Raw genomic sequence first — 24,747 nt, 5'->3', positions numbered from 1 at the left:
CCTCTGAGGCTGGGGCACCATTTTAAAGGACGAGGAGCCCAGGAGCATCCTCCACCTCTGTCGTGCTACTCATGCCCCACGGAGGATGAGGGATGGGTCACACCTCTCGCCGGCATCGCCCCATGGGAGCCCGGCGGCCTCGGCTGCCTTTTAGGATTCCCGGTGAGGTTAACAGGATCCAGGGCTCGTGCACAAAGAGGAGACGGGTGGCTCTTTGGGTAAGTGCGACATAGACCTTGCCTCAAAGAGGGGATGGGAAGCCGAGCGGCCTTCCGCAAGGCGTTAGCGTGTGCTGCGTGGGAGGAGAAGCCGAATGCTCGAGCTGAAAAGTCTCAAGAAATCTGAATTATATTCAGGTAAACATTTAAAACACCTGATGCTCATGAGAACTACCCTGGGCCTCTGGATCTTTTCGCTTTAGGCTTTTATTAGTAAAGTGGGTCTGGTTAAAATAGGCGGTTGTTATAAACAACGCGTAAAATGCATCAACGGGATTCACAGGGGCTCAGTTTGTCCAGAGACATATTTTACGGATCAAACAGGCTTTTGCTTCAGCCCCGGGAGGGGACGGGGGAGCGTACGAGGAGATGTACCCGGCACGGCCACCCTGGAGCGAGGCTGCCGCGAGGGCTTGGGTGTCCCCGCACAGGGGCATGGCCACGGCACGGGGACACGCTCTGCACAGGGCAGAAATCGTCTGCCGCAAGACCCCGAGGGCACTGCGGGAAGCTGCGATAAGGATGCATAGAACCACTGCTTTCCTGTAAATGCATCTATCTGCCCGAGAGCTGCAACGACCTTCTCTCTGCACTGGAAACAGCGCGTGTAGGACAGCTCTCTGCTCATCTCTGTGGGACCACCGGCCACCTGCACGTGCCGCGCAGCAATACGGGAACCGCCTGGCGCTGCCGGCTGGATGCACGTCTCGCACCCAGCACCGCAGGGGCTCATTTAGGCACCTCCTACCAAAAATACGTTGAAACGTTCAGTAAAATAGAATTGTAACAACAATACCTGAGAGAGAAGGGGGAGAACCAACAGGAGTTGAAGGATTTGATGAAAAGCTGTTGTTGGTGTGATCTGGAGAATAGATCTTTAAAAGATGATACAGAATTAATCTAAAGCCATCACAAACTGATGCAGAAAGAAATATGGAATTCTTATGCATTCAGTTCATTTAAATGAAAGCAGGACAGGTTAAAAAGCCTCTTATTCAAATATTAATATTTTTATAAAGACAAAACTGTATTAGATGCAGGAAGCTAGACAACAGACCCCTTTTGACGGGAACAGACACTAGCCAATTAAGCGATGGTTTCCGATTGTCACACGGATCTGCTACGGTAGATATACACATTTTCATTGCATAGACTACTTTACGAATGAGTGTCATTGAACAAGGCCTTAAAGCACGCCTGAAAATTGCTTTTTTGTTACGCTGAAATCCCTTAACGGCCAAAATAAAGCAAAGGGAGCAGAGCACGTTAAACCCTGGCACAGCGGGTAATCCGCAGCAGCAAACTCCAACTACTCGTCTGCTGCTCCGGCAAGAAAGCCCCCGCGTGCCCCGTGCCTGGGCGAGGGTGCCACCGCCCCGCGGCGTCCCCGCTCACCACCCGTGCCATTTGTCAGGGCACCACTTCAAAGTGGATTCTGTACTGTATCAGTTATTTCAGGCAAACTAGAGTCTGACTTTTCGTCTTTTTTCAATGAAGCATCGAAGAATATGCAAAAAAAAAATTAAACTCTCATGAGAACTCAATGGAACCCACTCTGCCCAGAAAATAACTCTAGTGGTCCTTATTAAAAGTCAGCCCGTGCCAACTGGTACCGCAGCGATAGCTGGGGCGCGGCAGCGTCTCCTCCGGCTTTGAGCCGGGAAACCGCCGCGCCCCAGCTACCCAGGTAAGAGGTGGCCACTGCTGACTTTAACAGCAACCACAGTAACTGAATAGGTGGAAACTGCCATGAAAAATAGAAAATCTAAAGGCAAATTCAAAAGGAATCCTGTCTGCGGATGGCTCGGTAGTGCGGAAGTCACCCTGCCGCTGGGTTCTGTTCGGACCCCCCTCGCCCTAGGAAACGCGGCGTGTGGAAGACTAACAGACCCGGCTCCTTGGCACCCAGTCAACGCGACCGGGTCAAGGCTTCCCCGCTTTCCACGTCTATTCTACCATAAAATTAAGTCTAAAACTTTTTAAACGCCCTTTTGCACTGATTGTTCAATATTTCAGTTGGCAGTAACTCCACGCGGGTGTCCTCTGAGACCACATCTCTCCCGTTTGCTGTTCATCTTCGCAAACTCCAGGCGTCCAATTCTGATTAAAGTTCACACTTTCAAAACGGTAAACGTGTATTCCAAAGTAAATATTTCCTTACAGAGGCAAGTGCTTTCCCCAGCGCATCACCAGTCTGCGAGCTGCCTGCTGCCCCACTTCCTCTGTTTGCTGAAAAACAAAAGACTCGATGTAAAAACAGACAGTAAGACATCGTAGACTTCTATTCCTGGTCCACTTACTCATAATTTAATTGCATTTTAATGCTAATTACATAAAATTAATCTTTAATTACCATTAATTTGTTTGCTAAGGTAGATATCAAACACATTCATGCTCCGTTTTTTGCAGATAAAATATAAACTTGACATGCTGCCTTTTTTTTTTAAAATATATTGCGTATTTGGTAGTATTTGGCCCTACCGCCTTACTTTTTCTGAACGAAAGGTTTCTAATGGTAGAAGATGCTCAAAGATACGGGAAATATGCAAGCGCATAGCCAGGGGAGCCCGCGGCGAGCCGAAGCCTGGGGTTCGGGAAGGGCTGCTGCCTCCCCTGCCCCGGGCGCAGACCCGGTGCCCCTCCGAGGGTGCCGAGTTTGTGCTCTAGGACGTGCAAGTCCACTCTAAGGAGGGTTTTCTTCTTCAAAAACTCTAAGGCACTTATGAGCAAGGGCAATATTTCACATATAAGATGTCAAAAATTACTGCAGAGGAACATTATACAGGCGGCAAAGACGAAGTCCCTGGAGCCGGGAACCCAGAGCTCAGCCTGCCCGTGCAGCCCCGCTTCAGTCTGCGCCCGCACCGGGAGCGAGCATCAGTTCCAGGCTCTCGCCGCGCTCCGGGGCAGCCCTAGCCGAGCGAGGGAAGGACAAAGTGCCGTTAAGAAGCAGCTAGCTGGTATTTTGTCTTCTCCTCCTCACCCTGGTCCTTTGTATACTTTTCTATGCATGTTTTAAAGATGCTATTACATTCCAGAGTGTCCCTTCTGACTTCACTTGAACATTTCATGAGCATTTAATGAAATTAATTTTCAACGTCTCTCAGGTGATGGGATTGCACCTTTCATGTAAGAAATTTAGGGCAAGAAAAATCATGGTGTTGCAGGCCAGCAGTTCCTCACGTTCACGCGATGGGATTGGAACTTCTCCATTACAGGAGACACTGAAGGAAAGAAAAAATAGGGCAAACCCTCCCACCCGTTTCAGCCTCTATATATCTGTTTATAAACTAAAAGCACAGCCTTGGCTGACTGCTGCCCATGATCAATGCTTCTGCCTTCATCTCCAAGGACCCCAAGTCACGCAGCCAGAAAATGAGGAATAAGGAGTCAGGAACCACCCCCGAAAGCCTGGATTAATGCCTGGAATGCGAGGGCTGAGGCAGGGGAGGATCCCGTAACGCAGGGGGGCTTGAAGGGCTCTAGTCCCCCCGTCTCTCCCCCAAGCCCCTCGGCAGGCTCTGCACCACGAGGCCACGGGATCCCGCGCCCAGAGGACTTCAGGAGCAAACCCTGCTCTGAGCCGGGGGCGTCCCACGGGCAAAGGAGTCAGGGACCAAATTGCCCACGTCTGCATCACAAAGCGCAAGCACAGGCACTTCTTTGGCCATTAATAAGTGATATTAAAAAGCCTCCTCCAAGTTTCACCCCAGCATTACGCAATTAAATATTCAGGGCATGGGAAGGAGCAGGGTTGGATCCATTCTACAGCTCTTTGATTTTGCCGTTGGTGTAACTACAGTCGCTAATAACGGAGTGTACGTGGACCGATCTGCCTGTGGGTGTTGCGGCTCCACAGCAGCAGCAGCAACAGGGAAAATCTAAGCTTCAAGGACCTCGCTGGTCCGAGGGACGCCCTGCCATGCCCCTTCAGAGCAACCTTTCTGCTCCACCTCCTCCAGTCTCCCTACCCTGAAAGCATTTATCTCATCCACTGCCTCCATGTAGCATTTCCCAGTCTCCATCCCAGCCCTCTTTGCTTAGCAGTTACCGCATCTCTGCTGCCAGAGGTGTCGGTTATCGACCCTCCGTCCTGCCTAAGCCCCAAATTTCTAGCAGCGGCTTCAGCAGGGTCTAGTTAGGAAAACTTAAGGAATGGCACAGAACAGCGTTTTCCTTCTGTTTCTCACATACAAGTTCAAGAAACGCAGCCTCTTCACATCTAACCTGACCGCGTAACGCGGGCGTTTCGGCGTTCCTCCTACAGCCGACTCCTCTGGAAAGGCCTCAAGGACTACGTGCGTCCCAGATGCGGTTAGACAAATCCGTACAGTCCGGTGTCCAGCTACGTCTTTGCTTACTCCTTCCCCCCCCACCTTTCTTAGTTAAACTTTCACTTTTATTATTGTCTACTTGGAAATGTGCTCATCTGCCGATGACAGCTTATTTGTGATCTCAGCTCAGCTTGAAATCAGGCATCAAGGAGCATAAAGAAAGATATATAAAGAAACGCGAAGACCGATAGAACAGGCGGTGCTCTAGACCTCCTAGAACGGCTAGAGATACAACTTCTCAGGGTGATTTGATGTTGTAAATCACAACCTAAAGGTTTGTGACTCGAATAATACCAGGCAGATGTCCAGAAATTCAGTTACTTTGCTCTAAAGTGAACTGTGAACCTAAATGTTAAATCACGCATTGTTTTTTTCCTTTTTCTAAGTGACTCTAACTACATTATTCTAAAATGAAGTCCTACGTTTGTCTGTCTGAGGGCTGGTTTCTCCTAATGAGATGAGCTATACCGGTCCTGCGGGAGAAGGAAAGGCAGGGACCGCAGCCTTGCTCCACGTGCTCTCGCAAACCTGACAGCGCTGAGCTGTGTGTTCTGTTAGTCACCGCTAAGAACAAAGGAATTCTTCACGTATACTGAATATTAAACTTTTCCTGAAAGACTTTGAAGACAAATTAATGCGTTAGGCCTGGAAAACATACAGGGAGAGCCTCAAGGATGGGCAGCAGTGTGCAAAGTTCCCTGTTGCAGAGAAGACGAAGCTTCGCTGGGAAAGGATTGCTCGAAAAGCAATACAGGAGAGGTTTGTAACATGGGGAAGGCAAGCTCACATCAGTGTTTGTTGCTCTCCCTGTATGAAAATTGAAAGCCACCCATTAAAACAAACAAAAAAAATGGTGTTTTTTTTCCATAGTGTCCAGTCAGATGGGGAAACCCGTTGCGTTAAGGTATGCGAAGACCAAACATATAAATAGATTTTAAAAGAAGTGGACAAATCCATGGAGAAGAACACCCATCGGTGGCTACCGAACGCCAGCCCCAGACACAACCCCAGCTCGGGAGGGCTCTGTGCTGCAGGCTGCAAAACCCCGAGGAAAAGCCAGAGGAGGGAGAAGCACACGCATGGGTGCTTTGGGCTGCGGCTCCTTCCCGGCTGCCCCCACCTCCCAGCGCTCATGGGTTTGGGTTCCCAGGGACAGAGGGGAAAACGGGCAAATGAAGGTAACTACGGCACCTTCTGCGTGAAAGGCCAAGTTAAACATAAGGAGACCAGAGATCTAAAAGTGTTCATGCCCCAAAGATCACTGGGATTACTTAAATACAGCTGCCTTTTTAATGTATGTCTTTATTTCTTACATCACTAATGCTTTGAACTGTAAATTATTATTGGCTTTAGCTACGGTTTTGGCGATGTAAGGGACACGACTGAAATCTGCAGGTGACTAACGAAAACCCCATATTGGAAGGAAGAACAGAAAGGTAAAGTCTTACGAAGAAACACAGCAAGGAGCGCCTGCTGCGAGAGCCCAAAGATTTGGGGAGCAATGGGAGAAAACTAAACTAAAACTAGTGCCTGGGACTCGGCACTAGAGAAAGAAGAACCAGACCTCAAACGCAGGAAAAGCTGAGCCAGGGTATCAGTACAAAGAAAGGGAATGTACTGTGCTGCTTTACCCAGGGAACGGCTGTGGAATATACCCAGCTGTTTCTACTAATATCACACAGTTGTTGGCCCATCACTTCACCACCGGCTCCACTGAAACACTACTTAAATACAGCCGCTGATGCCCCAAAGGCTGAGCGGGGACAGCCTTAGCCGACAGCTTCGGTGTGCACCTCAAAACCGTCAGGTTTAAACCATCGGGATATTTATCCAAGCTCAAAAAGCACCGCTGGTGTCAAGAACAGCACCCAGAACGGAAGAAAATTTATATGAAAGGCAACAACTATCTGGACCAGGCTGGGCCATGCATCGTGAAGACAGACGCAGGTACTCAGAGCACGCCCGTGCAGAGCCCGCTCCTCGCGCGCGAGCGGCCGGCCGGGAAGAAGGATTGCAGCCCAGCCCAGCTGGCATCAGATTTGTCATCCCGCACCAAAGAGCAATCCGATGAAATCCGCGGGCGGGGCTCCCACAGCAGCCCTATAAATCTTGCCGGCAGGGGCATTCGCAAGGTAACCTGCGGAGCGCGTGCCAAGCCCCGGCTGAACGAGCTCTGAAATAACTTGGGGGTCAACACCGTCGGGTCTCAGACTCTATAAAGCCTCGCTCCTCACCTCTGGGTAAAAACGATTCTCAGGAGGTTTTCCAAAAAAAAATGCAAAACAGATATGGATCCTACCTAAATAAAAGGCTTCCATCGCATCCAACAGGCGCTCCTCCACTTCCCCATAGCTTTTGGAAGAAAATGGTAAGATGTACGGGTTGAGCAAGAGGGAGGGTCTTAGGCAAATATTTAATCCAAGTTACACGCAAGACCAAAAAAGTACTTTGAAAGAGCAATTTTTAATGGCTTAGAAGTTAACATTAAAAGCTTTTTCAAGCCTATCGGAAATAAGGACAACGACGGAGAGTCGGTAGGGCCTGCAAACAACCAAGACGCAATGGAGAATTCAAGAAAGAAAAAAGGATAATAGAAGAAATGCTAAACAGATTCTTTTTATCCGCCTTGCCACGGGACAGATGATATTTTACAAGGGATTAGTCAGAAAAATTGGCTCCAACTGAAGCGTCAATGTAAAGGCTTTAAAATAAATCAATAGAAAAGAAAAATAAAGAAGAGCCAAAGGACGTTTCTAAGAGCTCTCAAGAAACTCTTAACACAAAACTGTCTGACCTCTAACTGCGGTGTAAAACCGACTGCTCAGACCAACCTAGTGCTGAAGTAAGGAAGGTAGAAAGTATTAAAAACCAATACTGAAAATTAAGTTCTGTGAATTCAAAGCGCCACCACATTTTAAATCTGACTTCTCTACTAGGAAAGATAACAAAGACCGATATACATATGGATAAATATACCATATTGCAGCACCGACACTGCTTTTGTGGAGGAAAATGTGTCTTGCAAATCTAAATTCTTTCAGAAACACGATGAGCATGTCGACGCAGGAGATCCAGTAAATCTAACGGATTTGTACTCTCACGTTTCACCAAAGCCATCTCCCAAAAGCTCTTGAAGAAACTAAACTGCAGGTAACCGGGAAGCGAGGATATTCTTGCAGATTAAGAAATGATTAAGAGAGAGACTACAAGAGCAGGAATTATTAGCTAGCTTTATAAGGGAGGAGTATTACCAGCAAATTCCCAGTTGTGTGGATCTGTACTGGTCAACATACTCACACATGGCCTGGAAAAAGACGTGGCATACGCCGAGGTTGTGATGTATGGTAAGATCCTGATTCAGGCTAATAAATATAATGTTATGTGTGAAAAGCAGCTCTTGTAACACTGACTCGCTGGGCAGTAAATGCCAAACCTACCTAAAAACACTAGGCAACAACCCTGGGCGGGGGGGAAGCCTTAAGCCATAAATCTACACAAGCAGGCTCTCAGTTACCTAATAAGTGGTCCAGAAAGAGAGGAAAACCTAGAGGTCCAGCAAGTCATTAGCTGACAACCTGGGCTGATGGTTAAGCAGCAGCAGGAGCCCCTCGCTGGCCCCAAGAAAGCCCCAACAACAAGCAACGACTGGGCAAAGAGCAGAGACAACCCAGAAGCCCGTCCTGTCCCTCACGACGCACCTGTATGTTGGATATGAAGCAAAGATCTGGTAAGTCCATCAAGAAAGAGCATCAAGGTCTACGGAAGAGAAGAAGCGACGAGAAGTCAGAAAAAGCAGAAGGTGGCTCCTTCAGAGGATGAAAACTAATAAATGTGGATTCTCCAGCTTGGCAAAGGGATCGCTACAGCGGGGTATGACGCAGGCTACGTAAACCCAAACAACAGGGCAGACAGGCTTTCATCTGGTGCTTACGGAACATGAGGAGGAGGCAGGGCCGCATCGGGTCTTGAGGGAGCAGAGGCAAAAGGAAAGCGGAGGAGCGCTGTTTCACAAATGTGCAATGTCACTGTGCCGGGCCAAGCCTCCAGAAAGGCTGGGTCACCTCATGGAGAAGGGTGATCTCGAGCTTCCTAAACACTCAGCGCTGCACCCAGCACTGGAACGACGGGGATAATGTCATACACGCTTGGTTTTTGTATTCCTCCCAAGGAAATCCTTGGGAGTCTTTGCTGGAGACAGGACCGTTGCATAGATGAGCTTTGGGTCTGAACAAGGACAGACGCTTTCAAGACATTATGCAAAACACGGAACAACTTTGCTCAAGGAATGCCATGAAACTCACCCAAATCTGGAAAGGCACAGTTTGTCCCAGACATTTCTGCATTGGGCTTTAATTGAATGAAGTAGCCAAGTCCAGACTTCATGGAAGGTTGCAATCAGTTAACTGATGACGGACAAGGGTTTGAGGCAAGAGCAAGGGGACACTCAACGAAACTTCCAGGAAAAGAAATTAAAACAGGTAAGTGAAGTCCATCTCCACGCAGCAGGCAGTCAGCGAGCAGCCAGGGGAAGCCGTGCAAGCTGGCAGCTTCAGCAGGTTCAAAGGGAGTTAGACAACTGCGTGGGCAACAGGTCCATAAATCGGTGCTTCAAGAACCAGGCAGGGATGTCCCCTCCAACCTCGCTAACGTGACAGTCCTGGGCTGGGGCAGTACGAGGGGCAGGAGCTGCAGAAATGGCCAGGGTCACGTTTTGCCACGGCTAGATGGAGCGCCCGCCTGAAGCAGGAAGGATTTCTTATCTACCTACGCTGTATTTCCTCAAACTGGTCCAAAGGCATGTGTTATTAGAGAATACAACTACGCACACGTGAGCTTGAACGCTGGCTTCCCCAGTTGCGAAGGCAGGTCTCCACTGACGTGAAGCATCAGCAAATTTTGGCGTGATGCGAAGGACAAAGATAACTTGGGAACAGGATTGTAAAAGAGAACTTGAGAATGCCCCGCAAAAGCTGTCGCCTTTGTGAGCTGTTTCCCCCGCTCACGAGACAAGTGAAAGACCGCAACCTTTTGATGGATTGATTCTAACTCTGCTGAAGAGCGTGTTTATTGTTACAGTTAATCTCCTAAAACTTTCTCAGCATGTTTCTGCGAAGAACAATTCCGCGCTGGAAGGCAAAGGGACAGAATGATGAAGTGCAGCCTTTTCACATCCTTCTGGTGGGATTCTGATTGTAAATCGTAAGATTATTGAATAAACTTCCAGGAATCTGTATCTCAGCGAGTATAATTATATCTAGCAAAGCATCTAGTGTAACCGATAGGCTGGAGCCTTCTACTAGAGAATTCCAGCCAGACTTTTTATAGTTTAAGTTCTAGCACAAACTCACGCTGTTCTGATGGAATAGCGCTTTCTGAAACAGCAGACTGGAAATTATGTTTCTATGTTAAGGAGAGTGGAAAAACTTGCACCATCTCGGTATTCGCAGCTGATGATCTTCCCAAATTATGAGGAAGTGACATTGCTGGATAGAAGTCGTATTCTTCTTCTACTGCGCAACAGTTCACCACCCTCCTGTAACTGGGAGCTTAACATTCTTGTAAAATATACAGTGCAGTATTATGTGACTGCTCTGGTAATAAAATTACTGTGAAACCAGTGCCTCAAGGGGAAATGCACATAATGTTTCTCCTGGAAAAGCTGCGTGTCACAGTGCATAATGTCATACAAACAACATGTCATTAGAAGTGAAAGCAGCAAGCGGGATTAATACGTGCATCAGATGGGTACGATAGACTCGTACAGCATATGCTAAAGGCGCTCCATCTCAATAACGGGTTGCTTAAACACTGCACTGCTTCAGCCCTCCGAAAATAAAAAGCCAACGCTCAGCAGACAGTTAACCGCTGCCAAAGCCTTCCTGTAGTCCCCTGAAAGGATTTTCTCCCCGCTGCCTCTCATCGGGGCAGGCAGCTCACCTGCCCGAGCCCTGCTCGCCGTGGGCTGTGTCCCCACGGGGGGACGGCACGGCGGGGCTACGCCAACGCATCCCGCCCGGGGACCGGGACGGAGGCGCGTCAGCTCCTGCCTGGGCCAGCTCCGGCGGCCTTCTCGGGAAAATCAGGGGAAAGACAGTGCGTGCCCAGACTTCAGGGGAGGTTCGCTGGTTTAGGAGGAGAATACGACTTGCATCGAGATCCAAGAAATACTTTTGCCGCCCTCGGTTCAGACACAGCTCAACAGTACTACTTGTTGAATATTTACAGCTGCTAAAAAAATCTCCATCTTTGTATTGTTGCTCTTCTGATTCACACGCTGGGTTTTTCAGATGAATCCAAATGAAGATCTGGATGCATTTTTTTTTTTAACAGAGGAAGTTTCGGCACTTCTCCGGGTGGCTCCCAGGGGCACGGGGGCAGGAGGGTGCATTCGCACCGCGACCTGTTTATGTCCCTCTGCAAGATTCTCCATCCCTAAATGTGACCTGGAAGGCTTCTGCATAACTGGTGTGAAGACACAATTCAATCTGGCTCCACTAGATGTGTTTTGGGGGAGGAAGAGAGAGTGATTTTCCCACGTCACACGCACAGAAGCGGCAATACGCTGTAAAGGAAGAACTCTCCATGGAATGGCAAGACTGAGCACAGAAATGCTATCCTGAAACGGGATACGTTTTTCTCAGACAGTGACAGATTAAGAAGAGACTGTATTTAGTTTCTTCTTTGTTCAGAGACCTTGAAAAATATGATGCCCATGTGTTAATGTTTGAACCCACCCTCCATTCTTACTGCATTAGTCCTGCTCGCAGTCATTCAATACGGAACCATGTGTGTAATCCGAAACATGTGTCCAACGATGTGTTCCCTATTTACCAATTATTTAATTAGCTCTATTTGCTCTTTGAGATACAGGGAAAGCAATATTTTTTTGTTTCCTGTATTTAAGGATGATCCATTATTTGCCAAATATTTAAGTAGACAGAGGCATGCCCTTAATTCAGAGTCACTCTCAGCACCGTCAGAGGCGGCTCTCCTCCTTACAGGGACACGCCGCCATCGCCGCGTCCCCCACGCCACGTGGAAACCCAGCAAAGAACCGAAGGAGATGAATGTCATGACACAGAAGTATCACCTCACTGCAGGCGATTACATCACTAAAGACAATAAAATCGGACTTCAAAACCAGTGGGATGAGGCACTTGGCCAGTGCAACGTCGTCCGTACAAGCTGTGAAGCAAAACGCTTTGCTGTGATCCTATTTAATTCACAAAAAGAGGCAGCAGTAGTCAAATGCATAAGCAAAGGAGGTGAAGGTCAACTATGGCGTGCTTATTTCCATGAAATTCCTGCTCTCTCTCTGCATCTACTCAACTGAGGAGCTAGCCCTTCTGCACACTGTGATATATCATCAAATAACCCTCTGCCTTGATTTCAGCTCTATAAGGAGGTGCGAGGGGAGACAGGAGGGAAAGGGAGAGCCGCGGGCGGCAGCCCCAGCGCCCGACCTCAACTCACCCATGATACTGTCCGTCCCGTTGGCAGGGGGTGTGCAAGAAGACGCGCTGTAATGATTTGTGCCACTGCGGTGGAAGGTGGACATCGGAGGAAGACTGGAATTGATGTCTGCTGAGGAGTGTGATGGGTAGCTCTGTGGCAAAAAGGATAAAAAAAAGGGGAAATGTTTTAACTTTGGAGAACATGGAAGGCAGCAGGCTGCTCGTATCGCCCCAGCCCCAAGCGCTGTCGTACTTCACCCCCCCGAGAAAAGCGGAATGCTGCCCTACGACTAAGCAGGGAGCATATTTTTCTACCCTAATTTGACGTCTTCTGGAGGAGACACAGCGTTATCTGATGTGGATGAACACCCACAGTGCGCAGTTCATAACTGATTATGGTACCACAGAGATGTAACGAGAAGAAATTAAGAAAGAAAAGTCAGGTGATGTATCAAGCAAAGCTTTTTGAGAGGGACAGCTGCTGGCTGGAGGAGAAGCCTTCCAAGGGAAGCGGCAAAACCCCACACTGCTTTTGACATTAAACCCAGGATCTGACTACGAGACGTGCGCAGCCGGTATGACAAAACGTGCCATACGGAAGCACACCGGTGCCCCAGCTCACCAACCGGGTCAGTGTTCCCTCCCATCGCAGCGCCTGTGCGACAGACGATGGAAAACCAACGGGATCAAGTTCTCCAAACAAGCGCGGGACAAGCGTCTGGGCAGCGCAAGGAAGACTTTGGTAGCTACGGGGCTGGATCAGCACAAACCTTCCTCACTGTGACGCTGCGGTCAAACGTTTTGCTGAATTTGCATTACTATAAACCCAGCTTACACTCGTGTCGCTTGTCACCGTCAAACAGTCTTTCCTTGATCAGTGTAAGACGCTGTGTGCAGACAGGTCCTAGAACATGCCCAGCTCCCATCTCCATCACAGCACTGCCCCCCGCAGAGAAGAGGTCCTGCAGAAGACCTCTAGGTTTTGGAGACTCTGGTACAAAGCCTCCCCAGAAACACGGGTCGCTGGAGACACGTGGCGGTGCCTGGCCCAGGATCAAGGCACTGAAGTTGGTGCAAGATCATCTCTGTGCCCTCTGCCTCCCTCGGCTGAAAGCATCCTTCCCTTCATTTGTACTATTTAATTACTTTTACAGGATTTCTTGTCATTAAGTGCCAAGTAATCGAGTGCTTTAAAGTTAGCTCGAGGAATGTAATCATCATCGCCCAAACCTATTTCTCTTACCCATGAAAAACCGACCATCAGCTCTAACTGTGGTCTGAATGGCAATTTCAGGCTTTGACTCATCACAAACCAACTCCAGGAGCTCAGCCCCGAGCCCAACCGGCTGAAATGGCACAGCTGAACAGAATTCCTCATGTGATGGAGAAGCGAGCAGAGGAGCGCTTAGGTCAACGGTCTGAACACAAGCGACTCCATCTCCCCCGCGGAACGGCTGTTCCGTGGCACGTATCGAAGCGCTGCTTTGGGATTGTCTCGTTTCTCGGGGGGAGACATCAAACCATGCTGCCAAACATTTTAGGAAAAAGATGGGATCCGAACACAACTTAGTGGAGAACCATCCTCTCCATTCACTGCATCTATTTCGAAAATCACTGATATGCCTGAGAAAGTAAAAAGAATAAATAGCAGCTTTTCGTTCTTTTGCTATAGGCATTTTCTCTACAGGTCACTGAGAAGTTAAGGACGTTTGCAGGGAACCGGACTGAAATCACTCAAACGTTCCTCCACAAGCTGACCACTCATGGATGCTCCAGCAGAAATGATGCAGAGTTTATTTAAAGTATTGCTGCCTCCCTTCTGTCCCAGTGCCTTCTAAAATACAGAAGGCTCTGCCAGTCCAGACATACATAATAAGTGACTAACACGAGCGTCGTTGGTGCTCAACACCTGCAACTCGAACTTCCACCAGCTGTCCTCACTATCTCTGAAATTTAGGATAAATATAACAATACCTACAGAGAAAAACATTTTGGGGAGTTTAGGTGGAATACCCCTACCCGTTTTACATTGCAGAAATACTTTAACTCTTTGTGAAAACCCCTACATGTTACAGACCCAAGAAATTCAGAAACGAGGCAAACTTGAATGCAAAGATGTTTGCAGACTCGCCCCACGAAGGCACTCAGCTGTCTTACGTCTACCCTGAGCTGACACTAGGAAAAGCCACCTAATTCTGATGAATGACTTGCAGCGTAGATAACAAATTAGATTAAATTGGGTTTTAAAAGTTATGCTCAATTTTTATTATATATGCTTGTCGCTTCACAGCAACGTTAAGTTTGCTTAGTGCCTTAATTATGCCTTTTATAAGGACATGATTAAGCAGTTTTTGAGGCAATTTCTTTTGCTTTTGACTTCCTATTAATTTTACATAGCAGTGTGCTAACCTCATTAAATGTGAGACTTTAAAAGATTTGTTTTGCAAATTAATTTTCAGTTTGCAAGAGTGAGTTTAATTCTTATTCCTCAAAAGACGGTTCTGCAAGACTTTACAGCAACAGACTCCTCCTTCCCTTAAAACCTGTACTGCTCATTACGCTTCCTTTTTAATGGTCTTCAAGAATGAGAAGTAGAGGTACAGCATAGAACATCACTTGTAATGTTTCACACCTTTTGAGGAAAATTTAGCTGTCTGCTCTTTACCTCTTACTTAAAAACAAAATGAACTGAATCAATGCAAGCCAGTGTTATTTCTACACAATCAGTTCAGCCGTGATATTAGGAGAATATCCCCTAAGCTGTACTCAGCTCAGATTTAATTCCATTTTTATTCTGTTCCAATACAATAGATGGAATCGGTCCCAGCAACTTCCTCCTGCGAGAGATCAGGATGTACCGGAGAAAATAAAAAAAGCTCTTTTTTTTTAAAGCAGAAAATTGATGCTAGATAGTTATCTGTAAACTCAGACCAGCGAAAGACACTGGCTGCCATAAATGAGAAACGCCACATAGCACGGGCGTGTGCAGCTCGTCGGGAGGCTGGCGGCCACAGGGCGAGCAAGGGGGCACAAACACGAGGCTCAACCCTCTTCTTGCGACTCCGGCTGAAGGAACAGTCTGCGTGACGACTTTTTGCTCCTCTTTTCACTTCCCAGCAGCGCTGGGAGAGGTTCTGTACAGAGGTGGTGACCTTCAGCGGAACCACGGGCTGCACACGGGGAGAAGCTGTGGCAGGACCAAACCCCCACCCTTCCAAAGGCAGAGGCAGCCACCTCCGCTCCCAAGAGCTTCCCAACCTCCGCCACCCTTCAGCTTAAAACTCCTTCCCTCAGCAGAGCCTCAACAAAATCGCTAGGGCAAGGTTTTCTGAGATTTCCCAAACTCGGTTTTGCAGAGTCGGGAACGCACAACGGTGCGTGGAGAAGGTTTTAGCGGCACAACTCGAAGCCGTGCCCGTGCGGCCAGCGGGTGGGTGCGACGTGCCGACCCCCGCCCGCTGCAAGCCGTGCCCGCCCCGCCGTGCCCGCCCCTGCGTCTTACCAAGCGGTCGTGCGGGTGCAGGCTGCAGTAGCTGCTGGACTGGGGGATGTGAGACGAGTTGCCCAGCATGCCCCCGTAGCCGGGCTGGTTCATCCCGCTGGAGGAGCTCCATGGGTCGCTGCTGTGATGGCCATCTGTAACACAGGAAGGGAACACCGCTGGCCGCCGGCGCCAGACCCTGCAGAACCGCCGGCTCTGTGCCTCCACAAACTCATAGAATCAAAGAATCGTTAAGGTTGGGAAAGACCTCTGGGACCATCAAGGCCAACCCCCAACCCAACACCCCCAGGCCTCCTAAACCACGGCCCCAAGGGCCACGGCTGCACGTCCTTTGAACCCCCCCAGGGACGGTGACGCCCCCACCTCTCTGGGCAGCCTGTGCCAGGGCCTGACCGCTCTGGCAGGGAAGACATTTCCCCTCATCTCCAACCTAAACCTCCCCTGGCGCAGCCTGAGGCCGTTCCCTCTCGCCCAGTCCCTGGTGACTTGGGAGCAGAGACCAGCCCCCCCCTCACTCCAGCCCCTCTCAGGCAGCTGCAGAGAGCGAGAAGGGCTCCCCTCAGCCCCCTCTTCTCCAGGCTAACCCCCCCCCAGCTCCATCAACCTCTCCTCGCAAGACCTGCTCTCCAGACCCTTCACCAGCTTCACCAGCTTCCACTCCACCCAAACGACCCTAACAGGGCTATCGGGCTGCGTCGCTTCAGCACAAAGCCATGTACTTTAATAGAAACGAAGCTGAACGGAGGAACGGTGAACACTGGTGTCATCCTGCAATGCTTCATTGCAGTCACATCACTTAGGCTTGAAATTTCCTGCTGCTTTATTCCTGCTCTGGTACCATAAACTCAAGTACATAAACTCCATTATAACAAATTCCATCAGAGACAGAAGTCTGAATATTGGAAGGAAATATGCTGATGCCTACAGAACGAGGATGCGCCAACGAGCTCTGGAGAAGCCTCAACTTGGTAAATGACGGGGTAATTCCTGAACTTTGAACGTTTCCCCAACCAGAAAGTTTTCTGAGTTGTTTTGTTGGGGCTTTTTGTTTGTTTGTTTGTTTAAAAAGAGAGGAGCACCGCTTGTATGGCTTCCCCTGTCAGCGGTTTCACAGCTCGTGCCTCCGCATCTCCTAAGCACGGCGTTCATCCCTCAGGCCGGTTCGCTGCCGAGGTCCAATGGGCACTGAGGAGTATCTAAAGGGCTCCCCAGATTTTACCGAGTGAAACAGTTGGTTGCGTATTTTGCATTTAACTAGACATGCTGAAACGGAATTATAATAATGCGGCGAAATGTATTTTCTACTGGAAGAATGCCAACGTCTTAACAAAAAAATGACTAAAAAAAAGGTAACTTTTCCATAATGATCAGCAGACCTGAAAGACGGGCACGTGGCCTGGAAAAGTGGTCGGCTTTTTCAGACTGCAGGAGTTGGCCTAATAAAAAATTATTGTGTCTCACCTACAGCCCTGCCTTATTTATACACTTCAAACACCCCGGCAGCAGCAGCACTTCTAGCATCACCTTCCCGTGGCTGTTTGAACAGTCATTTAACTCAGATCTATGTCTTCAATAGGAATCTGCGAGAAGATAACATTTAAAACCGCAGAAGGGCTAAGCACTACAAAGGGTAAATATTTGATACCATTAGAAGTCTATTAATCCCTGGCTTTATAACTCTATAGGAGCCTCATAGCAGGTTGCTCTTCGGGCGGTGTTTATCCATGCTTTAAGCCAAGAGCACCGTTCGCTTTTCCGTCACGGCCCATACTTCCCACCGCTCCGGAGATGGCCCGGATGCGGATGGCCCACCGCAGGAGGTGACCAGCGGGGTCAGTGCTTTGAACCATGCCCTCTTCCCTCCCGCGAGGAGCCACCAGAGCTGGTGGAGGACCAGCAGAACCCCTCGAGCCCCGGACCCGCGTCGGGAGGGTCCGGTGGCCCTTCCTGCCCGCGTCCCTGCCTGCTGCGGCTCCCTCGCAGCAGCCAGCTCGTCCTCCCGCGGCGGCTGCCTAACGGAAACCCCGACACCGGCATCCTCCGGTGAAGAGCCGGAGGCGTGGCGGAGCTCCGCAGGAGCGGGCCCGGTCACCCTGGGACGGGGAGCCGAGCCACCCCTGGGGACGCTGAGCAGCGCCCACGACCTTCAGGTCCGGGGGACAGAAAAATGGCTTCTCTTTGGTTTTCTCTCCTAAGGGTGGGAATCGGAGAGCATATATATCTGTATATAGAATAAAATCCAGTCCCCTGCCCTGCAAATACTTCAGCTTAGCAGTCCTGCTGAATTAAACAGATTTACTTACCCTTTACTTAGCCTAAAGCAGAGTATGTGTAGAAGTGTTTAAAAGCTAATTATTTTGCCCTAAATGTGGCAAAAGATGAGTATCCTAATTGTGCGTGGATCTTTCCAATCTCTAGGAATCTCGTTTACTAAGTTATACCAAATTTCGTTGTACTGGCACGTAATCGTCGCGAGAAATAGAACATGGTAGCAGCGAATACGTGAAAACTATTAACCCATCCTCGAATGAGAGGAACTGCTTCACTTTAAAAAGGTTGCTGCAATTCCACATGCACGCAAACAGACATACTTGCAGCGCTCTATACTTTATGTAAGACAAAATCTTTCTCATTAACATAAAACAACGAAGCACAAAACACATGCACCGATTTGCGTGCATTGAGTAGACGCATAATCTTTGTGCACACGCACATGCTGGAAAAATAATGCTTCGAGAACCTCAGGTGATAAGAGGCTGGCAAGTTATTCATTATGCTGCTTCTCTGCAGGATCAAAACAAGATGTGCAGAGGCATAATGGCCAAACGAAGACGTACAGGTCTTCATTTTAATGGTAATGCCTCAGACCACAAGATGATATTCCAGCGTGTCTTGACTACCTATAAACCAAAATACAAACACAGAAAATGCATGCAAAATAGATTTCCTTTTGAAAGCAGCGTCTTACCTTGCATGAAGAAGGAGCTAGGAAAAGTGCTGGCTGCTGGTTTTGAGGATGGATAACCTGGTGAATCCCTATTGTAGTCGGCAGTGCTTGCTGACGGGGCATAAACCTAAGGAAAAAAGACTAATTTAGTATGCCTTTAGCAGGAAGCAGGAAAGAAATATTGAGTTTTTACCTTGCTCAGTATAAATCAGTTCACAACACCACATAATTCTTCTCTCTGAACACAAAAACCTCAGTAGATGTGTGACTGGAAAATAAATCTTAAGCTTCAAAAGAAACTCCAGCCTGACATTTTCCAGCTTTAAACAAGGATATTTGCAAGGTATTTGTCAAACTACGCATTTCTGTAAATAAAATGAACAAACAGATGCACATATGTTCTTCCTAGAGCATTACGGAGCTTAAAATAAACAGGAACTTGAAACAATGCTGATTTTCTTGTATGAAAGCGTACAGACTTCACCCACTTAAGAACAAAACTGAAAGCACTGCAAGGAAGTAAAAAACTTTATTTCCCAAACTGAAAAAAAATATTAAAAAAAGAAATTGAGAAAAACAGCATTATCGAGGATACTGGAAATTACAAACATATCTTGGGATATTAAATTCCCATGGATCAAGCTCTTTCCAGAGAAGCTTGAAAGGACTATTAAAAACCTGGATCTCCACAAGACCACCAACACAGCATGTGTACACATCAGGGGAAAAACTCCTCCTTTCTTAGGACTTATTATATTTGTCTGTGCAATAAACTTAGTACGTGTGCCAAAACACTCATTTACTTATATTGTTTACTGATACACCAGAGCTTTCTGCAGCTTGCCTTTTAGAAAATATCTGTTCTATTTCTTGCTTTAGTTTAGTTCAACCAGGACAGGAGTTAAATACAAACCAAAACCCCCAAAAAATTCCCCCAAAACCAGTCCGGGCTGATAAACGTAAGTTATTATTTACAGCGCAATTTATTCCCTCTGCTTATACGCTCTCTATATTCCTCCGCGCTTTGTTTCTGTGCTGGAGGTGCCTCTCTCCAGATGGTCAGGAAGACTGAAGCACTGTCATCTCCTTGATGAAAATGGATACCTTCCTGCCTCCATTTTGAAGCAGGCAGCAGATCACAAAATTGGCAGAGCGCCTGCTCCGACGTTCGCAGGTCACAGCGAAAGGCAAGAGAAATCCACCAGCGAAGCACGGCCGCCGGCGGGGCTGGGAAGAGCGCCCGGCCCTCCTCTGCCAGCATCCCCCAGCCAGGGCAGGGGGAGCATAGGTTTCATTAAAAAAAAAAAAAAAAAATCAAACCACCCAAAAAACCAAAAACCAGGGCGCAAAAAGCCAAGGGCTGTGGGATGCTGAGCCACTTTCCCGCACTCCATGGGGCCCCCCCGAGCCCAAGAGAGGAGCAGGGCTGTGGGATGGAGCCAGGCAGCCGGGCATCGCATCCCCGAGTGGTTCGGCAGCTCCCCTGGCTTCGTGAGCCTCAACAGCACCCGTGCAGACGGGGCCAACAGCAGCGCCGTGTCTGGGACAAACCTAATGTTACAAAGCAAAGCAAAAGCCTTTTTTCTTTTTCTTTCTTAGTGCAGCGCCTTACGCCTCAGTCGAGGCTGACATAGATTTGGGGTGCTCAGGAGAAGAGGAAATGCCCCACTGCCTGTGGGGGCCAGGAGCGAGCCCCAGGAAAGCCTGAAGATTGTTTGGACGGGTAAAACAAGAGGCAGCACAGATTTGCACCCAACCAGCCAAACCAACCCCGAGCAAAGCCGACAGCCTGCGCCGCCGAGCCGGAGGCACCAGCGTGGGATGCAATCCCTGCCAGCTGCCGCGACACCGGTACCGTGGGAGCAAACTTTCTACTGGTGTGTCAGCATTTAACTGGATTAAAGGCATAAATATATAACGAGTAATAGCCAACCCCTGCTGCCTGCCTGCACGGGGGCGGGCAGGGCTGGCCCTGGCCAGGACGGAGCACCTCGCTCTTGGCTGTGCCGGGCTGTGATTTTTGGAGCAGGGCTGCCACGTGCTCTCGCCGGGCACCGCTGTGCCAGCCTCCGCTGTGGCAGCGAGGGACTGGGAGGTCCCGCCAGCCCAGGATCGGTCCCCGCACCCATCGGTCAGGGCAGGCACCAGCTGCGAGCTATGCCACCTCTGATATCAGCCCCTTTGGTGTCGCTGTTTTCGGATCAGCTTGCCCTTTAGGATGCTGAGTAATGCAGAAAGCAAGCTGGCGTGGGACATTAGTGAGGGTTTCAACCTGGGGCTGGGGAGAAAGTCCCTCTTGACCTCAGCCCCTCTGCACCTTGCAAAGACGAGTGCTGTGATTCAGCTAAGGGAGGGGAGGTCGGGGACACAGGCAACAGGCTTTTTGAAAATCCTGAGAGGTGGGATGGAGGAGAGCTGTGGGAGGCATCAGTCAGCCCAAACCTCCCCTCTCTGGTCAGAGGGAGGGTAAGGGGATGCCTCCCCCCAGCACCCCTTCCCAACCCTGCCCTTTCCCACACCAGCTTCAAAACCGCTTCACGCAAGTTCAGCAGCTCTCAGAGAACAACCCTACAGAAACTGCGGAGGTTTTCAGAAAAGATACCTGAATGCCAGGTTTAATGCTGAAAGATTAAAGGTGGACGGGTAGGGAAAAGCCAGGGTGCTTGCACATACCCAGCGCCCAGCGCGCGAGGAAGCGGGCACGCAGGCTGGACGCAAGGGCATCGAAGGCAGCACGCCAGGCACGTCGGGCACCCCTTGCACTTCCAAGCCAAGCGACGTGCAGGCCGACCGCGGAGCGGCTGCGCTGCTCCGACGCGTCTCGCGGAGGCGTAGCGGGTGCCCTTACACAACAGCTGCCCCAAGCACCGGTATTTCACGTACAGCGATTCCTCTGTTCGGCTCTATCACGATATACTGAACATCTCGGGGCCTTTCCCTCGGCGCGCGCCGCTGCCCGGCGCGGGGTTTTCTCTCTGGGCTGCGCCCACGGAGTGGGGTGGGTCTCTTGGGAAGGGCGGTGCCCGCCCTGCCCTGCCCCACCCCTCCAGCACCACCCTGGCTGGACACAGGGGTGCCCGTGCCACCGACCTGTGAGAGCAATCGCCCCTCTACCCAGAGGCGAGCACGTCTTGCTCTTAGCGAGGCAGACCTCGGTTGTCCCCTACTTGTCGCACTTGAGGTTACCAAGCTTGCATAGAAGTTTGATGCACGTTTCTGAGGAAAAACAGCCAAAACTATGTGGTTTTAACTTGCCCAGCGAAAAGGTCAGGCGCAGTTACAGCTCTCCTCCCTTTTGCTCGTTTGACGGGTACCCCACAAAGCGCCCCGACTGCTGGGGAGTTTCCCCCGATGACCTCATCCGTGAGGCAACGATTCCAGCGCATCCCAGCCACCACGCGAGAAGAGCAGCTACCTGGGAAAAATGAGATGGGCCCTGGCTTGAAAGGAGATGAAGAAAACCCCTCCCGCGTCCCCTGTGACCGCTCCTGGCTCTTTTAGGAGTGATTGCCACCTCTGCCCCAGGGCAGGGACGGGCCCTTCCCGCCCACCGCTCCCCGCGCAGCCCTGCCCTCCTGCTCACGGCGATATTCATTCGTCTCAACCTAACGCCTGGGTTTTTTTTCCTATATTCCCCCAAGCTAACTGCTTTCAGACATGACTCCAGCTCAACCAAAACTACACTCGGAAAGGGCCCCGTCCCGCTGACGGAAATTTGGCTTTGCACCTCAGCTTTCTGCGGTACCTGCAGAGCATGAGTTATAAAGGTCTAACAGCTCCCAGTACGCGCTGTAAAGAAAACGAGTATGGATTTTACGCCTCTTGCTGACTTATTCCCTAATTTACGAGTTTGCTTCGCTTCGCTGCTTGTTGTCAAACCGAACCGTAAAGCTGCAGGGCCAGAGGCTCCGGGGCGGGTGCCTGAGCTGCGGCCGCCCCCCGCGCCAGCGCTGCTCGCCACGCCGGCGGGGGTCCCCAGGAGCACCCTTCGGAAATAACCCAAACTGCCACAGCCAGCACTTCGGTGAATTTACAGAAAACCGTGGCGGCGGGCGGCGGCTGAAGCCGCGGCGCCGGCGGGGGACGTCCGCGGCGAGGCAGGCCGCTGGGCCTCACCTGCGCGAGGTGCGGTCCGCCCGCCCCGCTCGCAGCGGGACAAGGCGGCGATTCGGGCCCCGTCAAACGCCTCTGGGGGTTTTTCTTTCCTGTTCTTTGCAGTTGTATAAAGACACTGAACGAAGGCTTTGGCACGCGCCGGCGCGGGCTCGCCTGGGCACGCCGGCCAGCATGGAGGTCGAGGAGGGAAGGAGCAGGGGAGGGCAGAGAGAGGCTGGCGGTCATGAAATGACGGGAAAACCAGCCAAAATAAATGCCAGCTTACAAAGTGTCATGTAACTGGGTGTAACTCTTCCTCGCTGAAGCCAGATACTTGATTTATTCTTCTGTTGGTTTTACAGCTGAATTTTCACACAGTGGAGGCCACTGGGCTGAAGCAAATTAACTCATTTTGCGGTGACACGTTCAGTCATAGGGAGAATTGGAGGAGGTATAAGGTAGCTTTTCTAAAAAAAATCATCCGTTTCCTGAAGAAGTGTCACCCTTTCACCATAAATTTTCAGATTTTTATCACAGTGGGATTCTCATGTTATCACGACATTAGCTAAGAGCACGCATGGAAATTCCTCTCGTGTTAAAATGTGCAGGAGTCTCCAGATTTGTTTCCCTCTGTACCATCAGGACTACAGTGTTTTCAACAGGCAATAAAGAGAGCGTAGGAGACGACTAACCGGATGAACAATATTCTGACTGGCCCCCGTCTTTTTGTCATCCTTCCACGAAGCAATGTTTAAAAAAGCACAAAGTGTATTATTTAATCACATTAATAATCTGTCCAAAAACGTTTGCCAGATAATTTTACAACGATGGAATTGCGCCGATAACCTCATTTAAACAGAGACATAAAGTATCATGAGTAAGTGCTGATAAAGAAAACAACCCATTAACTTGATCCAGAATAGCGAAAGTAAAATGGGTTAAATTTATGGCACTGGTAAAAATGGTAAAATGCTGCCTCCAAAAAGGTGAAAGAGAGTTAACCGCAGATGTGTGCAAGTGACTTTCTGATTTGACAGAAAAGATATTATAGATTTAACGATGTTAATATTCTTAAAAGAGAGCCTGAATTTAGAAAATCACTCTGACTCATGCTGGGAGGTTTGAAGAGATGATGAATAATGATCTGGGAAAAACACGCCATTCTGTAATATGACATGATGAAAAAATTATCACATTGTTGCCATTTTTGGGAGCCTGCCTGCAAGTTCCAAACACCTTTTCTTCTTCAATTTCTTCCGGAAAGCTCGCTGTCCTGCGAAGACGATTCCAACATTTTTCAGTATTCAAGAGACTCAGTTAGCAGCGCTGCTGATGCGGCGGGCGCTGCCCCAATGCCTCTGGCCAAGCCGAGCATCCCCCGATCATAGAGTCATAGAATCATAGAGGTTGGAAAAGACCTCTAGGATCATCAAGTCCAACCATCAACCCAACACTACCGTGCTTCTTAAACCATGCCCTGAGGTGCTGTGTCTACACCTCTTGAAAATACCTCCAGGGATGGTGACTCCACCACCTAATGCTTGTGGCTGGATGGACCACGCGCTTCCCCTCTACCCACAGTCCTGCGCTCAAGCCTTGGGGATCGGAGACTATCAGACAAAGAATAAACGGCCTTGGAAACGCCTATTAGTAAGTCTTAATATTTGCTGTCGAGTGAACTGGAGGTGTGCTGGTTGGTGCTGGCAGGGCCTGGGGGGAGAGACCCCAGCTCCGCAGGCCAGGGCCGCGGCCGCCCCTCGCAGACGTCGCCCACGGGGACGCGTGTGCTTGCCAAGGACCAGGAGATGCCTCCAGCAGCGAGGCGCTGCGGGGCGGGCCGTCCCCCTGACCCACCGCGGCCTCTCTCCATCAGGCTGGCCGGGGCAGCTGGCTGCAGGTGTTTGGAAACCCAGCCTGAGCAAGGAGGCGTGAGAGATCGTCCCTTCCCCTTCCGCCTTGGCTCTTCTCCTCGGCTCCCTCCGCCCCTCCTCGCAGGCACTGGCTCTACCGCTGCCAGACGACTTCGAACTTCCCCCCAGATTGAAACGCGTCTCCATTTCCCTGCTCGGGAGAGGCTGGACCAGCGGGCATCCCTCCGGCGCGATGGCCGCGGCGGTGCCAACGGGGCTTGGGCAGCCCCGTTCCGGTCTTCACACGCAGAAATTAGGAGGAGGGGGGGAAAATCTATCACTTGGCA

At 49.9% G+C, this 24,747-nt stretch overlaps 1 protein-coding gene across 18 annotated transcripts in view; it reads right to left on the bottom strand.

The window, feature by feature from the left end:
• TCF4 (transcription factor 4) overlaps positions 1 to 24,747 on the bottom strand; it is a 243,956-nt gene that overhangs the window by 27,290 nt on the left and 191,919 nt on the right. For 17 of the 18 annotated variants that reach the window (XM_064438948.1, XM_064438947.1, XM_064438955.1 and 14 more), the window contains 5 exons: positions 18,477 to 18,582; positions 15,509 to 15,642; positions 12,026 to 12,158; positions 2,380 to 2,447; positions 1,015 to 1,093 (listed from right to left, as the gene is read on the bottom strand). In XM_064438948.1, coding sequence (XP_064295018.1) covers positions 1,015 to 1,093; positions 2,380 to 2,447; positions 12,026 to 12,158; positions 15,509 to 15,642; positions 18,477 to 18,582 — 520 coding nt within the window. The remainder of the gene's footprint in view (positions 1 to 1,014; positions 1,094 to 2,379; positions 2,448 to 12,025; positions 12,159 to 15,508; positions 15,643 to 18,476; positions 18,583 to 24,747) is intronic. The other variant, XM_064438950.1, reaches the window with a different exon arrangement.

The sequence above is a fragment of the Phalacrocorax carbo genome, chromosome Z (genome assembly GCF_963921805.1).
Source record: "Phalacrocorax carbo chromosome Z, bPhaCar2.1, whole genome shotgun sequence".
NCBI lineage: Eukaryota > Metazoa > Chordata > Aves > Suliformes > Phalacrocoracidae > Phalacrocorax > Phalacrocorax carbo.
The sequence above is the reverse complement of the archived record's forward strand: the minus strand, read 5'-3'. Positions and strand labels throughout refer to the sequence as shown.